At 35.0% G+C, this 17,069-nt stretch overlaps 1 protein-coding gene across 4 annotated transcripts in view; it reads right to left on the bottom strand.

Annotated features, from left to right (window-relative positions):
• Positions 1 to 16,562, bottom strand: part of DLC1 (DLC1 Rho GTPase activating protein) — a 322,808-nt gene extending 306,246 nt beyond the window's left edge. For 2 of the 4 annotated variants that reach the window (XM_087814132.1, XM_087814133.1), the window contains exons 1-2: positions 16,296 to 16,562; positions 3,259 to 4,405 (exon numbers count right to left, since the gene is read on the bottom strand). In XM_087814132.1, coding sequence (XP_087670258.1) covers positions 3,259 to 4,281 — 1,023 coding nt within the window. In that variant the 5' untranslated portion in view covers positions 4,282 to 4,405; positions 16,296 to 16,562. The remainder of the gene's footprint in view (positions 1 to 3,258; positions 4,406 to 16,295) is intronic. The other 2 variants (XM_087814134.1, XM_087814135.1) reach the window with 2 other exon arrangements.
• Positions 16,563 to 17,069: the final 507 nt, after the last annotated feature.

The raw sequence follows: 17,069 nt of genomic DNA, 5'->3' as shown, positions 1-17,069 counted from the left end.
GGCTAATATTTACATATACTATAAATGCAGTCCTCTCCAATTGAAACTCCTAAAAATATGTATGTGTGGCTATCCTTGATGGCCAGAAATATCATTGGAAAACAAGGAAAAAATACATCATGCAATACAATAAATGCCTGCCTGGATTTATAGGTTTCAAAAAGTGATAATTTATATCTAAAGGACAGTATCTCTAGATAGAGTAGTATTTCAGTACATTCTGAGGATCACTCTTATAACCTCTGTTTTTGTTTTCAGTTTTTCAAGTCTTAGAATCTTGATTATATCCTGACCAAAAAACAAACCAACCCAAAAAACTCATGCCCATAAATTCAATGAAGGATTTGGTTCACTCACATGACCACCAGATAATGAGTTGATTAAAGTTCTCTAACTAAAATTTTATTAGCTCATATTCTATTTCATCTTTCCAAGCTCTAATCTTAAAGCTGTCACCATAACTATAGCTGAAAAATAGTTTAAAAGATATAGACAATTAAGCAAACTTTTCTGAATCTGGCATCTGATACCTTAGACATGAAAATGTGGCTCACCTGTCTCTCCACAAGGTTTATCTGTTGTAAACTAGATGCACTGGCATTAGGAATTGAGTATTGATTCAGACTGTTGTTGGTAGTTTGAAAAACTTTATAAATATTTGTTTCCATTTCATAAAAGTAAGAATCGTGATAACTAGATATATGATTGTTTTGTGCCATTGAAAAAATACTTCAAGTAGTTTACATATCTCATATATTCTTTTCGTACTTCTGTTAATTATATGCATTTCACCCATAATTCTATGACCTTTTATAAAAATTATATAGGGTAAAAAGTAAAAGTCCTCTGCTTCTACCCTTTTAATTCTATTATCTTAAAGTAACTGCTGTTAACAATTGTGTGCCTATTTAGCTAGGATCTGGCACATTCATATTTAGTCATACAGAGAGGTTGTCTGTATCTCCATCTTTTCATCTCTATCTCTAATCTCTCTCTCTATATATATCTATGTATCTATATATCATCATCTCTCTGTCTCTCTCTATATATATCTATATCTCTATCATCTCTCTGTCTTTCTATCTCTCTTTTTCTCTCTCTTTCTCTTTCTCTCTCTCATCTCTCATCTCCCATCTCCATCATCTCTATCATCTATATCTACACCTATCTCTGCATCCTTACATTTTGTCATATAAGGTTTGGATATACTATACATATTGGCCTGCCACTGTCATTTTCCAGGTACACTATTTCACGAACATCATTTCGTTAGTGCACATGGATCTTACTCCATCTTCTTAATGGTTGTATAGCATTCCAAACTGTACTGTAGTTTATACATAAAATTTTATTATTAACTGTAGCATATACATATCATTTTAAACAATTATTAAACATTATTGGTGGAAATTTATTTTTCTTTCTTGTCAGTAACATATAATTATGAACATCTCTGTACATACATTTTCATGAAATTGTTTTATTATTTCTTTGGCAAAGTTCTAAAATGGCCAATTGCCAATTTAAAGGTATTTTAACCAACTCATCGGTATCAAATAGAGCAAAAATTCCTACACATTTTGATTCTAGAGGTTTCTCCTATAACCATATTTTTCCAGAGTAAATTCCAAACCTAAACTTTTTTATTAAACCTGCTTATTACAAGGCATCACAAATGAGTTGTCGAGTCAAAGCAAATGTCTCACCAGACAATGCCATAGCACTTCAGAATGATGAAATGCTTAAAATAGAATATTTAAGTTAGAACTTGTAAATGAGATATAATTACAGCTCTCATAATGCAACCATGCTATAGTGACATGTCCAAGAGCAAATTCTTTCCAGCATTCTTAGTATTGATATAAATGTCCAAGTGGTGAGCATATGTTTCTGGAATGTTTAATGTTTCTGTCGGCAGTTGGGCAGGGTTTGTCTTATTTTAGGGGAGCTATGTCATAGGTCGGTTAATACTTTTTATGTCATTATTGCATTCCCTCCAACAGATTTGATGGGATATATGGAAATTTCTGAAAAGGTGACCTGAGCATTCCAATCTAAACAACTTTATGGAGCATTAGCATTTTGATACAATTTATGTAAGGAAGGGTTTGCCAGAAGCACAGAATGCTCTGTTGGCATATAGTTTGAGCACATTGATCTTTGCTGTAAAGTCTTTGACTTCATTTAAACTGACTTATGACATGTTACTGATCTAGTTTGTTAGTGAAACCACAGTTTATGGAAACCAGATTTCTTCGCCATAAAGAGAGTTGGAGCTTTTTATCCCCTCATTGTAGAAAGTTTAGTTGAATATTAGCTTTGTGTTAGAATTGCAACCATGAGTTAATATTATATCAAAAGAGGGGCAAAGATGTTACACTAAAGTGTCCAATCTGCATTGTTTTTTCAATGCCAATGGCCATATTGGATTTATAGAAGAAAGTATATTTAAATTTACATCATGGTTATAGAGCACTACATTTTTGGAAGAGTTTTGGAAAAATCCTAAATACAATACAAATGTTGGTCAAGAGTTCATTAGCTAACCCATGCTTCATATAGCTCCTCTTTAATCCTTGTTTCCCTCACTTAGAAACTAGTTAGGGGAGCATGGCACCTACAGGATTAGTCAGAGGGGCCTTGGCATAAAAAATTAATTTCAGATATGGCCCTTATTGGTCAAGAGTTAAAGAAAAGTTGATATATCTATCAATAATGAATGTGCCAGGGTATCAGTTAAAATAGTATCAGCATATTTTGGGGGGATGGGGAACTATTGCCTTTATATATATAAAGGGGTCATTTTTAATATATAATTTACACCACTTTGCTTATGATAAAATATGTTTTTCAAAGGAAAAATGAAACAAGCCCAAATAAATGCTATTAAATTTTAAAAATACCTTAACTTTAAAAAAAAAAATTGGAGATCACTCTTTAGATGAGCTTTGAACATTGAGCTTTCTCGTGAGTAGTTAATACCAACTGAAGAAAGTGAAACCAATCTTGTCTTCAACACAGTCTCAACACAGAATGTTCATAAATCATTGTAAATATTATTAGTGAAATACATAGGTTATTTTAATTTTTACATATTTTGATGGTTTCCCCAAGAAGATACTTTTTGAGTCACACAGCTACATTACAGGGCAAAAGAAACATGTACATATTGCTTTAATGCTACCAAAATAATAAGTGATGGAAACAAGGATATTTACAAAATTCCAAAAAGCTAGATAATCTGTGCATGAGTCTTACCTTTCTTTTGCGAAGCCTGACTTGATTATCTGTGGGCTCCTGGGTGGCCAGAGTTTCCTTTAAGTGTAAACACTGCATGCCATCTCCTGAGTTGACCTCTGGGAGACTTTTGTTTTGATGTTCTGAGAAACCACTCTTCTGCAGGCCATTTTCAGCTGACATTCCACTAGGGCAGGAAGGAGGCTGCAGAAGGCAGCTCCCAGTATCTGCTTTTAATAATGGCAGTCCTCTCTCTGCACAAGGAATAGCAAAAAACTCATCTTGTCCTACACAGCAGGTGTTTCTTTCATGTTCTTCTTTAGGGAAGTCGGGTTTCCTTCGTTGCTGAGCAATTACAGCAGAATTAAGCAATTGCTTCTCAGGCACAATATCGTTCACATTCAGCGAGTCACATACATGTATTTGGGATGCATCTTTTATTTCACTTAAGCTTATATCAGTACAAAGCTCCAGGCTTTTATTTATAATGTCAATAACTTTTCTCTCCCCTCTTTCTTCTACTAGTGCTAAATCAGCTCCACCAGCCACTCCCCAGGAGTTGTAAGAATCTTGGTTTCTTTCCGTGATAGGCAGCATCTTTATTAAGGAGCCTGCTCCTTGGACGCTATGTTGGTCTGATGTTTTATGCCCTTGGGAAGTTAAAATCTGTTTATCATCTGTAATATATAGATCAGAATCGGTATCCTCATCAGAAACATGCACTAGTGTTTCCGTGCTGGCTTCCAGAGAAAGAAACTGATCTTCACCTTCCTGGCTGTCATTTTCATCCACTTCTTTTGAAATGTGACCCATTGGCCTCCCAGGAAAATCTCTCAGCTCTGATCCATGACAGCAGTCTGGTAGTGAAACACACTTCTCTTTGCGGTCCGCATTTAGAGTTGCATCTTTTTCCATACTTGCCTGCAAGCTGTCAGCTACTAGTCCATGATGACATGCTGTGTTATGATCATCAGAACTAAAAGGCTGTCCCATCCATTGGGTCACATGTTCTTCCCAGCTTCTCTTTCTGATAGCTACAGACATGTCATTGTAGTTTAACAACAGATAGAGAGATATGTTCCATATGAGACAAAAGGAGATGGAACTTGATGAAAGATTACTTCAAATTCGCTGATTAAAGGGAGAGTGAGTTTTATCATTTCACCACCTATTAAAAAATTTTTAAAAATATAGTTCAGGATATGATTATAAAATGAAAATATATCTTTGGAAAGACAGCACTTAATCTGTGCTAGAAAGATGAAGTATGAGAGTTTATAAAATTTCTGTTTAATACCTTTAATAAAGTTACTTCTTTAGGAAGCAGCTTAATAGTAGAAGAAAATTTCACATTGAATATTTCTGATAAAAGAATCATTGACAATATTTTAAAACGCAGCTGGATTGATTGATCTATTAATGAATAAAGATATAACTATTGAACATTGAAAACTCCATTAAGGAAATATTTGGGTTGCAATACTTAATAAAATTCACCAGAAGAAACTTGTTTTAGCTTACATGCTTTCCTCATTTACTTTTGTGAGCACAAGTCTGTATAGAAATCTATTTGCTGTTTGGTTTGAATTTCAACAAAGGCCACCAGGGAACTGTTCATGCAAAACTTGAGCTATAGAGACAGCGTTTGTAATGTATGAGGGTGTAAAAGAGCTAATACAGATCCCAAACTATCAGGATGTATTCACTCCAGGGAGTGACTAAGAAACATGAAATAATCCAGGTTAGCTCATATTAGCACATAATTCATGGATAAGAAAGTGTAACACATACCTTTTACAATGCCTCGGGATAAATACATTTACGTGCTTTCTATTACCGCTACCACTAGCTAGCTGGCTAATATTGTTGAAGCTTAGATAAATTAAATAACTTGCCCAAGGTTATAGATACATCTAGGAAGTAAGCCAGGATTCAAACTATGCCCTGGGTCTAAGGCCAGGATGAAACAGCCAACACACTTCATTGTCTCCGTGGAAGGAAATCGTACCTCCACCTCTTCCCTCCACATATCTTTAGTATGTATCATATCTAAACTTCTCAGGCAGGAATTCAGGGGAACCAAAGCGAAGGTGTGAGCATGCTAAGACAGTTGGGGTAATTCTTCAGAAATTTCAGTTCATTTCTTTGGCTTCTATGAAGTTTAGTTTGTATACTTCTGTTAGAATTTGGCCATAAAAATTTAAGTAAACAAGAAAACCAGGCATAAGATAAGGCCAGAATATAAACACATTCCTGGTAGCCATACATTTTGCCTTGAATTAGTCAAACCCTTAGTTAAAAAAAACAAATTATAGCAGTGCAAACTCAGCCTTATAAAATGTCGTTCCATAATGAGACCAAATTAATGGACTGTAAAAGAAAAATCCCATCCAAAGAGCAGACACTTCTAGTTTTTTCTCCACATAGGAACTTCCAGCGCATAACACGAATTTACTTATTGAGCTCAGTCGTAAACAAGATGAACTGCTATGCTGGTTTTGGGTCACTTCAGGCTATTGAAAAGGACTGACTTCTCACTAAAAATCTCAAGCTATTCTGACTAAGCTCTGAGCACATGCCAGAAAGGTAAATATTCCCATCCTGTGAAGACCAGCACAGTTAAGGAATGTACTAGAATTTGGTTCCCCAGACTGACCAAATGTCTTTCTGGATACTGTTTGGTTCCCTCAGAGGTCTGTGATCATCTTTGAAAATGGTCAGCACTCACATTTTCCATGTTGGCATTCATTCTGCACTCAAAAGAAAATATAAAGTCCCTGAATTCCATGCATAAGTCATTATAGTGTGGGAGGCTACAGAAAGTGGAAAGAACGCATAGATGCAGGTCAGAAAAATTTTGCTTTCATGGGCAAATTTGGGTTGTAATAGGAAGGTTCTGTTTTAGATGCTTTCTTTTCTTTATTTTTATCCAGTGGAGAAAGAGAGGGCTAACTTAAGAAATGCCAAGTGGTATTACTGTCTCATTCCTAAGCCACATTTACATTTAAGTTGAGACTGAATTCTGGTTTCATGTCTTTTCCTAAGAAGAAATAGAGTTTTATTAACCCCTTGGGGAACAGATTACATTAAATTTGGCTTGTAAGACCTTACCATAATAGTAATTAACTTATTTTACACAACCTTGGCAACTATGTACTTATATGTCATGAAAGGAAGACAGTTCAACAAGTTCTGAGACAATCTGGCTACAAAGAGAGATTATAAATTAGTTATATCCAACACAGTATTAACTCCTTCTGTCTTAATTTCTAATCTAGGTTTTTTTGGTTATTTTCAAATTATTCCAGTGAGTATAGTGTCTTTACTTTCTAGACAAATGTCCTGATTATTGTTATGACTACCATCACTGCGTTTTGAGGACTTATTCCATAATATCCTGCTATCTGACAGATTAAAAACAATTATCCCTACAAGCTTTCTTATTCACACTTCCTATTTAAATTCTGATTTATAGTATTGATGGTTAAATTCTGCCTCCATGATCTAAAGACTGAACAGGATATTTGTAGAAAGGAGCACTGGATTATTTTCTTTCTTTCCTTTTTTTTTTTTTAAAAATGTTTTTATTAATTTTTAAAGAGGAAGGGAGAGGGGGAGAGAGAGAGAAACATGATGAGAGCCATCGCGTGGCTGCCTCCTGCACACCCCCTACTGGGGATCAAGCCACAACCTGGGCATGCGCCCTGGCCGGGAATAGAACCATGACCTCCAGGTTTATACGTTGGTGCTCAACCACTGAGCCATGCCGGCTGGGTGCACTGGATTATTTTAAATCACTTCTCAGCATATTGACCTCATTTTCTAAATCATCTGAATGGATTAGAATCCGTCCTGTAAGGAAGATTGTGCAGTCTTTGCAAAAGTCTTAACTTTCCCTCTAAACCACCTCATCAGGATGCATTATTTAAAATTATATTTCTAACTACTGACTACTTATTTTGTAAATTTCTATTACATTTTTTTTGGTAATCCTTTTTATGCAGTTCCATTCAGAATGAGCTCAGCTGCTGAGGATTTGGATGAAGGATCTGGAAAAGTATAGGTCATTCCAGGGTGTTGATTTTATGAAGTGAATTTCCATGGGGATTTTTCGCTTCTTAATGCATGTGTTCAAACACCACTGTATTAATATTACAGGAGACTGTATATACCTCTAATTATGTAACATTTCTGAAAAATAATTGTAAAACGTCCAAATTTACTGCTTGTGATATTAGTGCATAATATGTTTAGACACAAACTGATTTCAAATTTATTGTTTGGGCTAATTTTGTAACACTTAACACTCCATAAAATAAGCATTTTATGGCGTACATTATTTATTTTTATTTTATTTTATTTATTTTTTAAAAATATGTCTTTATTGATTTCAGAGAGAGGAAAGGAGAGGGAGAGAGAGAGACAGAAACATTAATGATGAGAGAGTCATTGATCAAGCCCACAACCAGACATGTGCCCTGACCGGGAATCGAACCCTGATCCCCTGGATCCCAGGTCGACGCTCAACCGCTGAGCCACGCCCGGCCAGGCGGCATTATTTATTTTTAAATTATTTGCAATTGTACTGAAAAAAACAACATCAAAAGAATACATTCTATTGATCATGACTGACACATATCTGATATCAAATATCATGCTCTCCTATGAACTTGCTGCTGAAATCAACACGTACCTTACATTTTGGCCTGGCAATTGTCCCTAAGAAAGAAGGACCTGGTGATAACCACTATTGCTGATTCTATAGCCTGTGGGAATATGGTACAAATGAGGGACTTGTGGCTGAAATCAAGTTGGCAGCGCTGTCTGATCATCATCCTTCATTCAAGAAGTGTTTACTCAGTGCCCAGTGGACCACAGATGCTCTGCTAAACATTGAGAATATAAACCTAAATAATATATTCTACCTTTCTTAAAGAAGCTTACAGTTTTATGGTAGAAACTCATGTAAACAAGGCTAGTAAGTCCTCGCATGGCCACAAATACCACAGAAAATTTAACACAAAAGAGAGGGTCATCAATTCTCCCTCCCTTCCTTCCTTGTAGTGTTGGGTATGCTGCAAATGTTAGATAGGGCTTCCAGAGGAGGAAAGCCCTGAATGAGGCCCTCTGTTGGAAATTTCCTGCCTCCAGTGCATCCGGGTCAAATGCAAGTTGAGGTAGATTTCCTGCTCTATGTGGGAAGTCTTTCTTTCTTTCTGGCTTCAAATTTTTACTATTCTAGAGTCACCTCTTTAGAAAAGATATCAGAGACAATAAGTAATTCCAGAGAATTACTTACAACTTGAAAACTCATTGGTCACACATTGGAAACACATTTCTATGGAGCATTTCAGAGATAATTGATGGGACAAAATTTTCAAAAAAAAAATCAGATAATTTCCCAGAACTAATGAACTAAGTTTTCAGATTGAAGAGAATCCATGGAGTATGCAATAATACAAAGAATAAAGGTAGATCACACCAAGAAACACTAAACACTATTGTGAAATTTCAGAAATTTAGAGGTAAACAAATGATCGTAAATATTATCAGAGAGAGAAAAAAAGAGATTATATATTAGGTATTGGAAATCTGAATGGTATTAGATTTCTTAACACTAGAAATAAGACAGGTAAATACATCTTCAAAATTCTGGTGGGAAATTATTTCTACCTTGAAATTACATGAGAAACCTTAAATATTTTTTCCCTCTTCTCAAGAAACTACTGGAGGAATAGTTCCATCCAAATGAGAGAATAAAAAAGTGGAAAAGACTTGGGAACAAGGGAGCCAGGAATTCAACACAATGACCAGAGAATGAATTTTCAGGGTACAATTTATGTAACAGGTATAGTGGACAATCATTTTACGTAAATTCTGACATCCTCTATAAGAGTTATCTCTAAGGGTCCAGTTGGTGAGATGGAGAAATTGGGAACATCTATAGTGATTTGAAATCTCAGTGTATCTTAGCCTAGTCTCAAGAAGTCACATTTCCACATACTAAGTGCCCCCAAACACTTTGAATTAGACAATTAGAACAGAATCAACAACATAGAAACAGTCATGATCACAGCTTAATACAGTTCTTCAGATGTGCACTCACTAAAGGCAAAGTAAATCTTTATTGCAGTGAACATTTGTGGAAGCCAAAATGAAATTAATTTTCTTGACAGAGGTGTCAAAGAACAAATTATCTAGCAAAATAAATTGTATACCTTTGGGCATCTTCCCACTGCCCCTAACTTAATAACAACATGAAGAGGATTGCTTTTCATTGCCAAACTGATGCTACGTATGCAAGATGCTTAAGAGCAGCAAGAGAGCATAGAACAGATACAATTTTTCTTAATTCTTTTATGTAAATGTACGAACAAATAGTAAAAAAAGATAATGACACATTTAAAAAAGCATTTTGCCTTGGCTGGTGTGGCTCAGTTGGTTGACCCTCATCCAGTGCACCCAAAGGTTGCTGGTTTGATTCCCCGTCAGGGCACATACCCAGATTGCAGGTTTAATCCCCATTGGGGGGTGCGTAAGGGAGGCAACCAATCAATGTTTCTCTCTTACAAAGATGTTTCCCCGCCCCCTCTCTCTTTCTCAAGAGCTAGAACCACTTTGTAGATTGTAAAGGTCTCTCTCCTTCTCCCTTAGTCTCTCTCTCAAAATCAATAAAAACATTAAAAAATAATAAAAAAGCATTTCTACAAGTATAGTCAGAGTAGCCAACTCTTAGTAAAAGACAAGTAGTGTTTTTTTTTAAAAAATATTCATGCTACCTAATCCAAATTAGATAAGACTAGAATTAGGCTGTGGGAGAGAGAGACCTTTAATAACACAATGTAAGAATTTATCTCCACTTGATTTCATGCAGATTCCCTTTCTTTGGTAGCTGTCTATGTCTTAATCCTTCACAAAATCATCATCCATCTACTTTTACATGCCTTGCCAAATGTTGGAATTTACTCATTATGCTTCATTAGCTGTCTGAAGAAGAAAACAAACTCCTGTTAAAATTCTTTATTGTTAAATTGCTTGATGAAACTTAAAATATTATATATGAAATAGCTTTCATGTCTTTAGGTTGTCTGGAAATCATTAAAAATTTTAGTAAATGATAGAATAAACCACCTGTAATGAGCTACATCAGTGGAATACGTGGTATATCACCTTTTCCAAGAGACACATCCAAACTTCCATCATTTTTTGGTGTTAAGAAAAAAAAATGAAGTGGATACCCAATTAAAAAAATTCTCTTTAATATTTTCCTATTTTTATGTATATATCAGTTTTCCTGAGCTTGGAAAATTTATCTCATTCTTAGCTTTCAGAATCAAAGATATTCCAGGAATCAGGCAAACTTGAAAATTAACTGTGTCAATCCTCTAGAAAACAGCTCATCAGAAAAGAGCAGGGCACTACAAAATTGCAAGGTATTTCCATGGTACCTTCTATTTTTACCTCTAGTTTCCTGCTATTTAATGTAGTCTTAGTAGTTTCTAATTTTCTTGCAGGGAGGAGCCCAGATACTGGCAGTGTTTGACTTACCACCACTTTATAGCTTAGGTCAGCCAGGTTTGCAGATTCTCTTAACATTTTCTTAAGTAACCCACATGTAATTTGAAGAAATCCTGGAATGCGTAATGATATTGCCTAAGACTTTTCTGGGGGTAAATGGTTTCCAAGAGATTGTAGAATTAACACAGTCATGGAGGACAATATTGCATCATGTTTGCAATAATTTCTAGATATCTGTATTTTCTTTGGATTTCCATGTTTTATTTTTTTTAAAAGTACACAGTATTCTCAATAATAGTGTCCCATCCTATGCAGAACTCTTCGAGCATTTAGAACCACATTGTAGCTTAGATATTTCTGCAGTTGGATTCTTTAATGAATAATTAATCATTTGTTTTTTTTTGCCTTAATATCCCTTTATCTACAGAATCCCTTATAACCAAGGAAAAGTATTGTCTTTGCTCTAAATTTGTTTCACATAAAATTTTTCATGCAACAGGAAATACCTTAGAGTTAAATTTGATATCAAGAGTTTGGCTGCCTTTTTTTGTGGATGGCAAATCAGTATGACTGAAATGACGTTTTGCCTTATTATAAAAAGATATTTCTAGTTAACAAGGGGCACAGATTATAATGCTTTATCATCAGCATGGTGAGATGTAGCTTTGCTTTAAGTGGCCACTTTCTATTTTTAGTTTTGCTATCATTTCTAAGAACACTCTAACAGTAGACACAGAAATCACTAAATATAAATAAGAGATATGACTGCATCAACACAGGTGCTCAGATAGCTAGGTGATAACACGATACTGAGACTTTAGTCATTCAATAAGTACAACTTTCACTAAAATCAGGAATATAAAGTCATTGAGAATTTAGCTACTTCTTTTAGGTTGTCCAGGGGTCAATGCCTCTGGTAGCAACTTTTGTGTTCTGTATTTAATACCTATAATTTTCATTTTAGTCATGTACCTATGTACATGTAAGCTTGTTTTTATTACTAGGTGTTCTGTATATCTAGGAAATAGGTGCATTAGAAACTTTTGATGATCATGATAATAGTAATAGTTACAAAAAGCTTCCATTTATTAAGCATTTACTGTGGGTCAGATACTGTATTAGGTGTTTTACTTATAATATCCCTTTAGTAATAATATTCATAAATACTCTATGAAGTAGGTACAAATATTGCCCTAATTTTATAGGGAGGGATTTTGGCAGTACTAAGTCACTAGCTCAATGTCAAACACATATTGGTGGGTAAAAATTATTATGGTCATTTTTTGTGAAGGCAAGATGTCCTTTAAAGAATCATTTTTCACCCCGTGATTCTTTCCCCATGATTCTTTCTTTCTTGGTTAATTGACTTAAGCTTTTTTTTAAAAAAAGATTTGTTTGTTACAGTGTATGCAAAGCAGTTTGCACATACAAAATCTCATGTGATGCTAAAGATGACTCAGCGATATAAATATTTTCTTTATCGTCCCTACTTTACCAATGAAAAGCAGAAACTTGAGATAGTTATGGGGCATGCTTCAAAGCATAGAGCATCAAATGGCAAAGATGAAAATCAGAGCCAGTTTTCTGACTGCCATTGGGCTTTTCAGTACGCCACCCCATTTAAGTGGTGGAAGGTTCACTAGTACTCTGCTCTCACTGGCCTCGTGTAACTTTTAATTTCAAACTATTTCTGGATGGTCATGCTTCCTTCTGGTTCTTAATGAACTTGTAATGGCATCTTATGAGAGTGTTGTTAACCTCTGGTCTCAGGCTCTGATGACTCGACAACCTCTTATTTTCTTTCCTCTTCAAAAATTATTATCCTATCGTTACAGGATGTTTGGGAAAAGAGTTCCACTACTCCTACTCTTCAAGACTGATTTGCTTTCCTTTTCTTTTCCCCTCCTATTTACTCTGCAAACATTTATTGACAAATATGTATTGACAGCACCTGACATACTAGGTATTTTGCTAGTTTCTGGGAATAAAAAGAAACACTGCGTTTCTAAACTTGCTCTCTGATCTTCCCACTTCTTCTGATCTCATTTCCATTAATAAGACTGATTTCATCTCTGAATTATTTGAATTGTATTGCTAAGACACTTTGTTAATTTGGTCTAATCCCAAACAACCTTTTCACACATACAACTAGCTACAATAGTTTTTGCTACCCATCTGTTTTAATTAATGTGCAAGTCATATGCACACTGTTTACATTCCTTTTAGCTCTTTTGTGTGTCAGAGTCCCTGTATAATCTTTTCAAGTTCACTCATATACTCTCTAATCCACTGAATAAAAATCAACTATCTTTTTTTAAACTAGGTCTAAAGGTCCACATTTCATTTTTATTTTGATTAACTTCCTTAAAAACTAAGCCCATCTATTTCTCAAAATTCAATGAACTAACCAGTAGTGTAATGTCAAGATAGAACCATAGAAATAAATGTTGGATTTCTATATCCACACCAAATTCAATCTGGAGGCGGGCTTCTCCATAAACATGTTTAGTTTAAGTTGTGCACATAGGGGCTTAACATTCATGTCGAGGAAGAAGGCACAGTACTCATGCCACTTCCTTCAAATCTGGAGTGTCTCACTTTTCCCTCATTCTCTAAATTCTCATGTCTTAAATTCTTGACATTTTTCTATTTTGATAATAAAATTCTCTGATCCAGATCTAGGTCATCTCTCATTTGCAACCTTGCTGCACTGTAATGGTTTCTACAGAGATTCTCATTGTAAGATAACTTTGGCTACTGGCACCAACTCCTTCATTCTCCAAGGAGGAACAAATGAAATAAAGACAAAAGAGAAACTTTAAATGTCCCAATTTAGACTTATCTTATGCCTATAAGACCCAATCCTCTGTAAGATTACAACATGCCTAAAAATTCTCCTTTTTTAAAATTATAATGCCCTTAAGAAAAAAACAACAGAATGATGTACTCTCTTTTACAGGCCCTCTAGGAATTTTGCAGGCTCGCTCTTTACTGCATTTATTCCCCATTCCAATAATGTGGAGAGTGGTGACACTGCAAGTATTAAACAGTGTAACTTTTAAGTGGTAATGACATCCAATCTGTTTCGTAAAAAAAGAGAAAAAGCATCATTGCACACATTTTCTCTAAAGAAATAGCATCCCCTAGACATGACATATATTAGTTTTATGAGATAGGCTCTTGCCTTGGAAAGTGCTCTGTTTCAGCACGCATAGTGACATATACTGTCACATGTGAAGTGTGATACAGATGAAGCAGTCAGCTCTCCCATTTACATTGCATTGGTCAGATGTTTGTTTGTATACTATAACAAATTCTGTATTCTATGACTAAAGGACCTTGCAGAAGGCTCAGATTAGATATAATCAATTAGAAGATTGAAAATAAGCTATAGAAGGGAAGATGAAAGGAAGTGGTCTTATTGGACATAGAGATGTACACTTATGTTTTCATATGTCCACTTAGGCTTTTTTATAGTTCCATTGAGGAAAAACCCATCGAACTGGAAATAGACTGCAGCAATAGAAATTTAGGTTAGATAAAAGAAGGAAAGTCTGTGTACATTAAACCAGTTTTGGTGTGAGGGGGCAGGGTAAGTAAAACCTCTGAAAATCATTGTTTGGGTAAGTTCATTATGATACCATTTGAATACAAGGATATGAACCAGACTAGCTCTTTTCTAGCCCTATGTCTTTAAGTAACATACGCTTAAAATTACTATGATTATTAGCATATGGATTGATTTTCTTGGCATAATCATAAAATGTAACAAAATAGTCACAAACAAGCTGTTCCCTTAAAATGTTTGTTGAAGGCATATTAAACCTTTTAAAGAAAGCTTGCATTTGAGAAAATGTTATTACTGAGTAAATTTGATTCTTTTTTTAAAACCATGATTTTTTTTCCAGACTGTAACGCTGGTGGCAGCTTTTTTTTTTTTTAAAGAGGCACTCCAATTTTCTATCTAAACGTAGACTCTACTGAACATGTGAATATTTTATTCTGCATAATTATTATTTGAGAGCAGGATGATGCAGTAGAAAGATATCTGAGCTATAAACAGTGTACTGTGGTTCCACTGTCATCTCTTCTACTAGCTAGTCGTGTGACCTTGGGCAGGTCATTTTTGAATGTCATTCCTTAGCTCCTGTGGCAACCTCATCACAGTTTAGAAGAGTGATGTCTTACGTTATTTCCTTCCTTGAAATTCTATTCAGGGATTTTATTAAGTCATAATTTATATAAGTCAGTATTTTATATTTTTTAACATATTTAAAAATAGATTCTTTTTTGCCATATTTAAAAGTCTTAACATGCCTTGCCTTGTTAGTAAATAGTTAAAACTCATTGATATAAGAATAGAATTTAGGAATAATTAGCTAATACAGCAAGTAGTCACCTTGTAATATGTAAAAGTTTGTAATCCAAATACTTCATTTCTTGTGATTCAACTGTCAAATAGCTCTCAGCTTTCACTTAGTATATTTTGTGTTCATATAATAGGTCTGGAAATACTCATGAATATTTGTTCCCTTCACATACCACTGCACATTATTTTTATAAAATAATTATTTCCGTTCTAAATATTCAGAAATATAAATATAACAGTATGTTATGCATTAAAAGTCAATGTCATTTTAGTCATTACTAAATATATTTCCTCATATATTGCACAGTTAAACATTTAAGATACCTTAAAGAGACTACAGCCCAGTAGAAATGTAATCTTATGATTATACAAATTATAAACACATGATCAATTTTTCATATAATCGTAGTGATTTCCGGCTGCCTTAAAATAGTAATAATGAATGTTGTTGTCATTGAGATTTACTTCAATTATTCAAAAATATTCACAAAAAATATGGCCTCAATAGAGAATTCAGGAAAGTTAATATAAATTAAATCTAGTTCTGATATTTAAATTTTTGAAAATCAGATTAAATACTACTTAGAATAGGTGAAATTTTATGCATTCATTTTTCTTATTAACAAAACATTTAAGCTGTACATTAGCAGCTTGACCTGTGGTTAAAACTGGTTTGGAAAAATATTGAGGAATCCAATGTTTATATTTTAAACAAAACACAAAATATTCTTTGGTGATTCATTATTAAGAAAAGTCACTGTAGTGCTACCTACTCTCCGTGTTGGCAAAAGAAGGGAGATAAAAAGAATTCATTTATACCTCACACTTACGTGTGAGAATGTGTTTGTTTCATGTTATGCCATGTAATAGGAAACTTGGTCTTATAGCTCTACTGATAAATAAGTTAAGAATAAAAAGAGATTAAAATAAAATCTTAGCTTATGGAGGAAAAGAGTAAAGTCTCTGTGGAGGCTATTTTAGAATTGACATTTTGCTAAAACAATTTGACTCACAGTTTTCTACCCACTAAACATTTTCCACTCCTGACTTCATGGCTTAGCTCTAAACCTAGGAAATCGCCGCTCGTGCAAGATGCTAACATCATCCTCATCTTTCTGCCTCTTCAAACATCGCCTCAGAGTATAAAGAGAGACAGTCCACAGCCTCTTACCTGGACGACGAGGGGCTGCAACGCCAAGGCGTGACACTGTTCAACTCTCAGGGTGGGAAAGAAGTCCGTCCCGTTAGTTTCTCCAAAATATAAGTTCACATTTCGTGGTTGAGATCATGGCTCTATTCTAAGCACTTTTACGCAGTGTGTGATTCTAACAAAAACACCCTCCGCAGCTGGAGGGAGCCTTGGCTGGAGCAGGAGCCTGTCAAGGCGCTCCCAGTGACTTCTGTCTACTAAACTCAGACTGATGTTTTGCGAAAGGGGCCTCCACAACCAGGCCCAGATTGCCTGGGAAGCATTTCCTGCCTCTGAGGAGTGTGCATGTGAGAAAGACTGCACGAAGCAGAGGGGAGGGGGAGAGGGAGCAGAGCCCGCCTGGGCGTCGTAGGAGTTCTGATTTTACACAGAACTGAAGTGAGTTTGTCAAAGCTCTTGAGGTGATTAGCTGGAGAGTCATAAAGTCGTAGAGCTTTTTCTATCCCGCATTGCTTATGAGAAAAAAGAGAAAGAAAACACAGTTCTCTCCCTCCCCTACAACTTTTCCACTCTATTAAATGTATAGACACAACTTAACCAAAATACCTTTGCAGCTCTCCTTTCAAAAGATCTTTTAAGAGAGCAGGAGGAATTTAGTTTTCATACCGTAATTCTTCTAAATGTGAAATCCTTTTTACACTTCTTACAATTTAAAATGCTGCAGCCTTACATACTATACCTGAAATGACCTGTAAGTAAAATCCCAAGAATCCAGTACATAGAATATTTTCTTCA

The sequence above is a fragment of the Miniopterus natalensis genome, chromosome 2 (assembly GCF_054644295.1).
Source record: "Miniopterus natalensis isolate mMinNat1 chromosome 2, mMinNat1.hap1, whole genome shotgun sequence".
NCBI lineage: Eukaryota > Metazoa > Chordata > Mammalia > Chiroptera > Miniopteridae > Miniopterus > Miniopterus natalensis.
The sequence above is the reverse complement of the archived record's forward strand: the minus strand, read 5'-3'. Positions and strand labels throughout refer to the sequence as shown.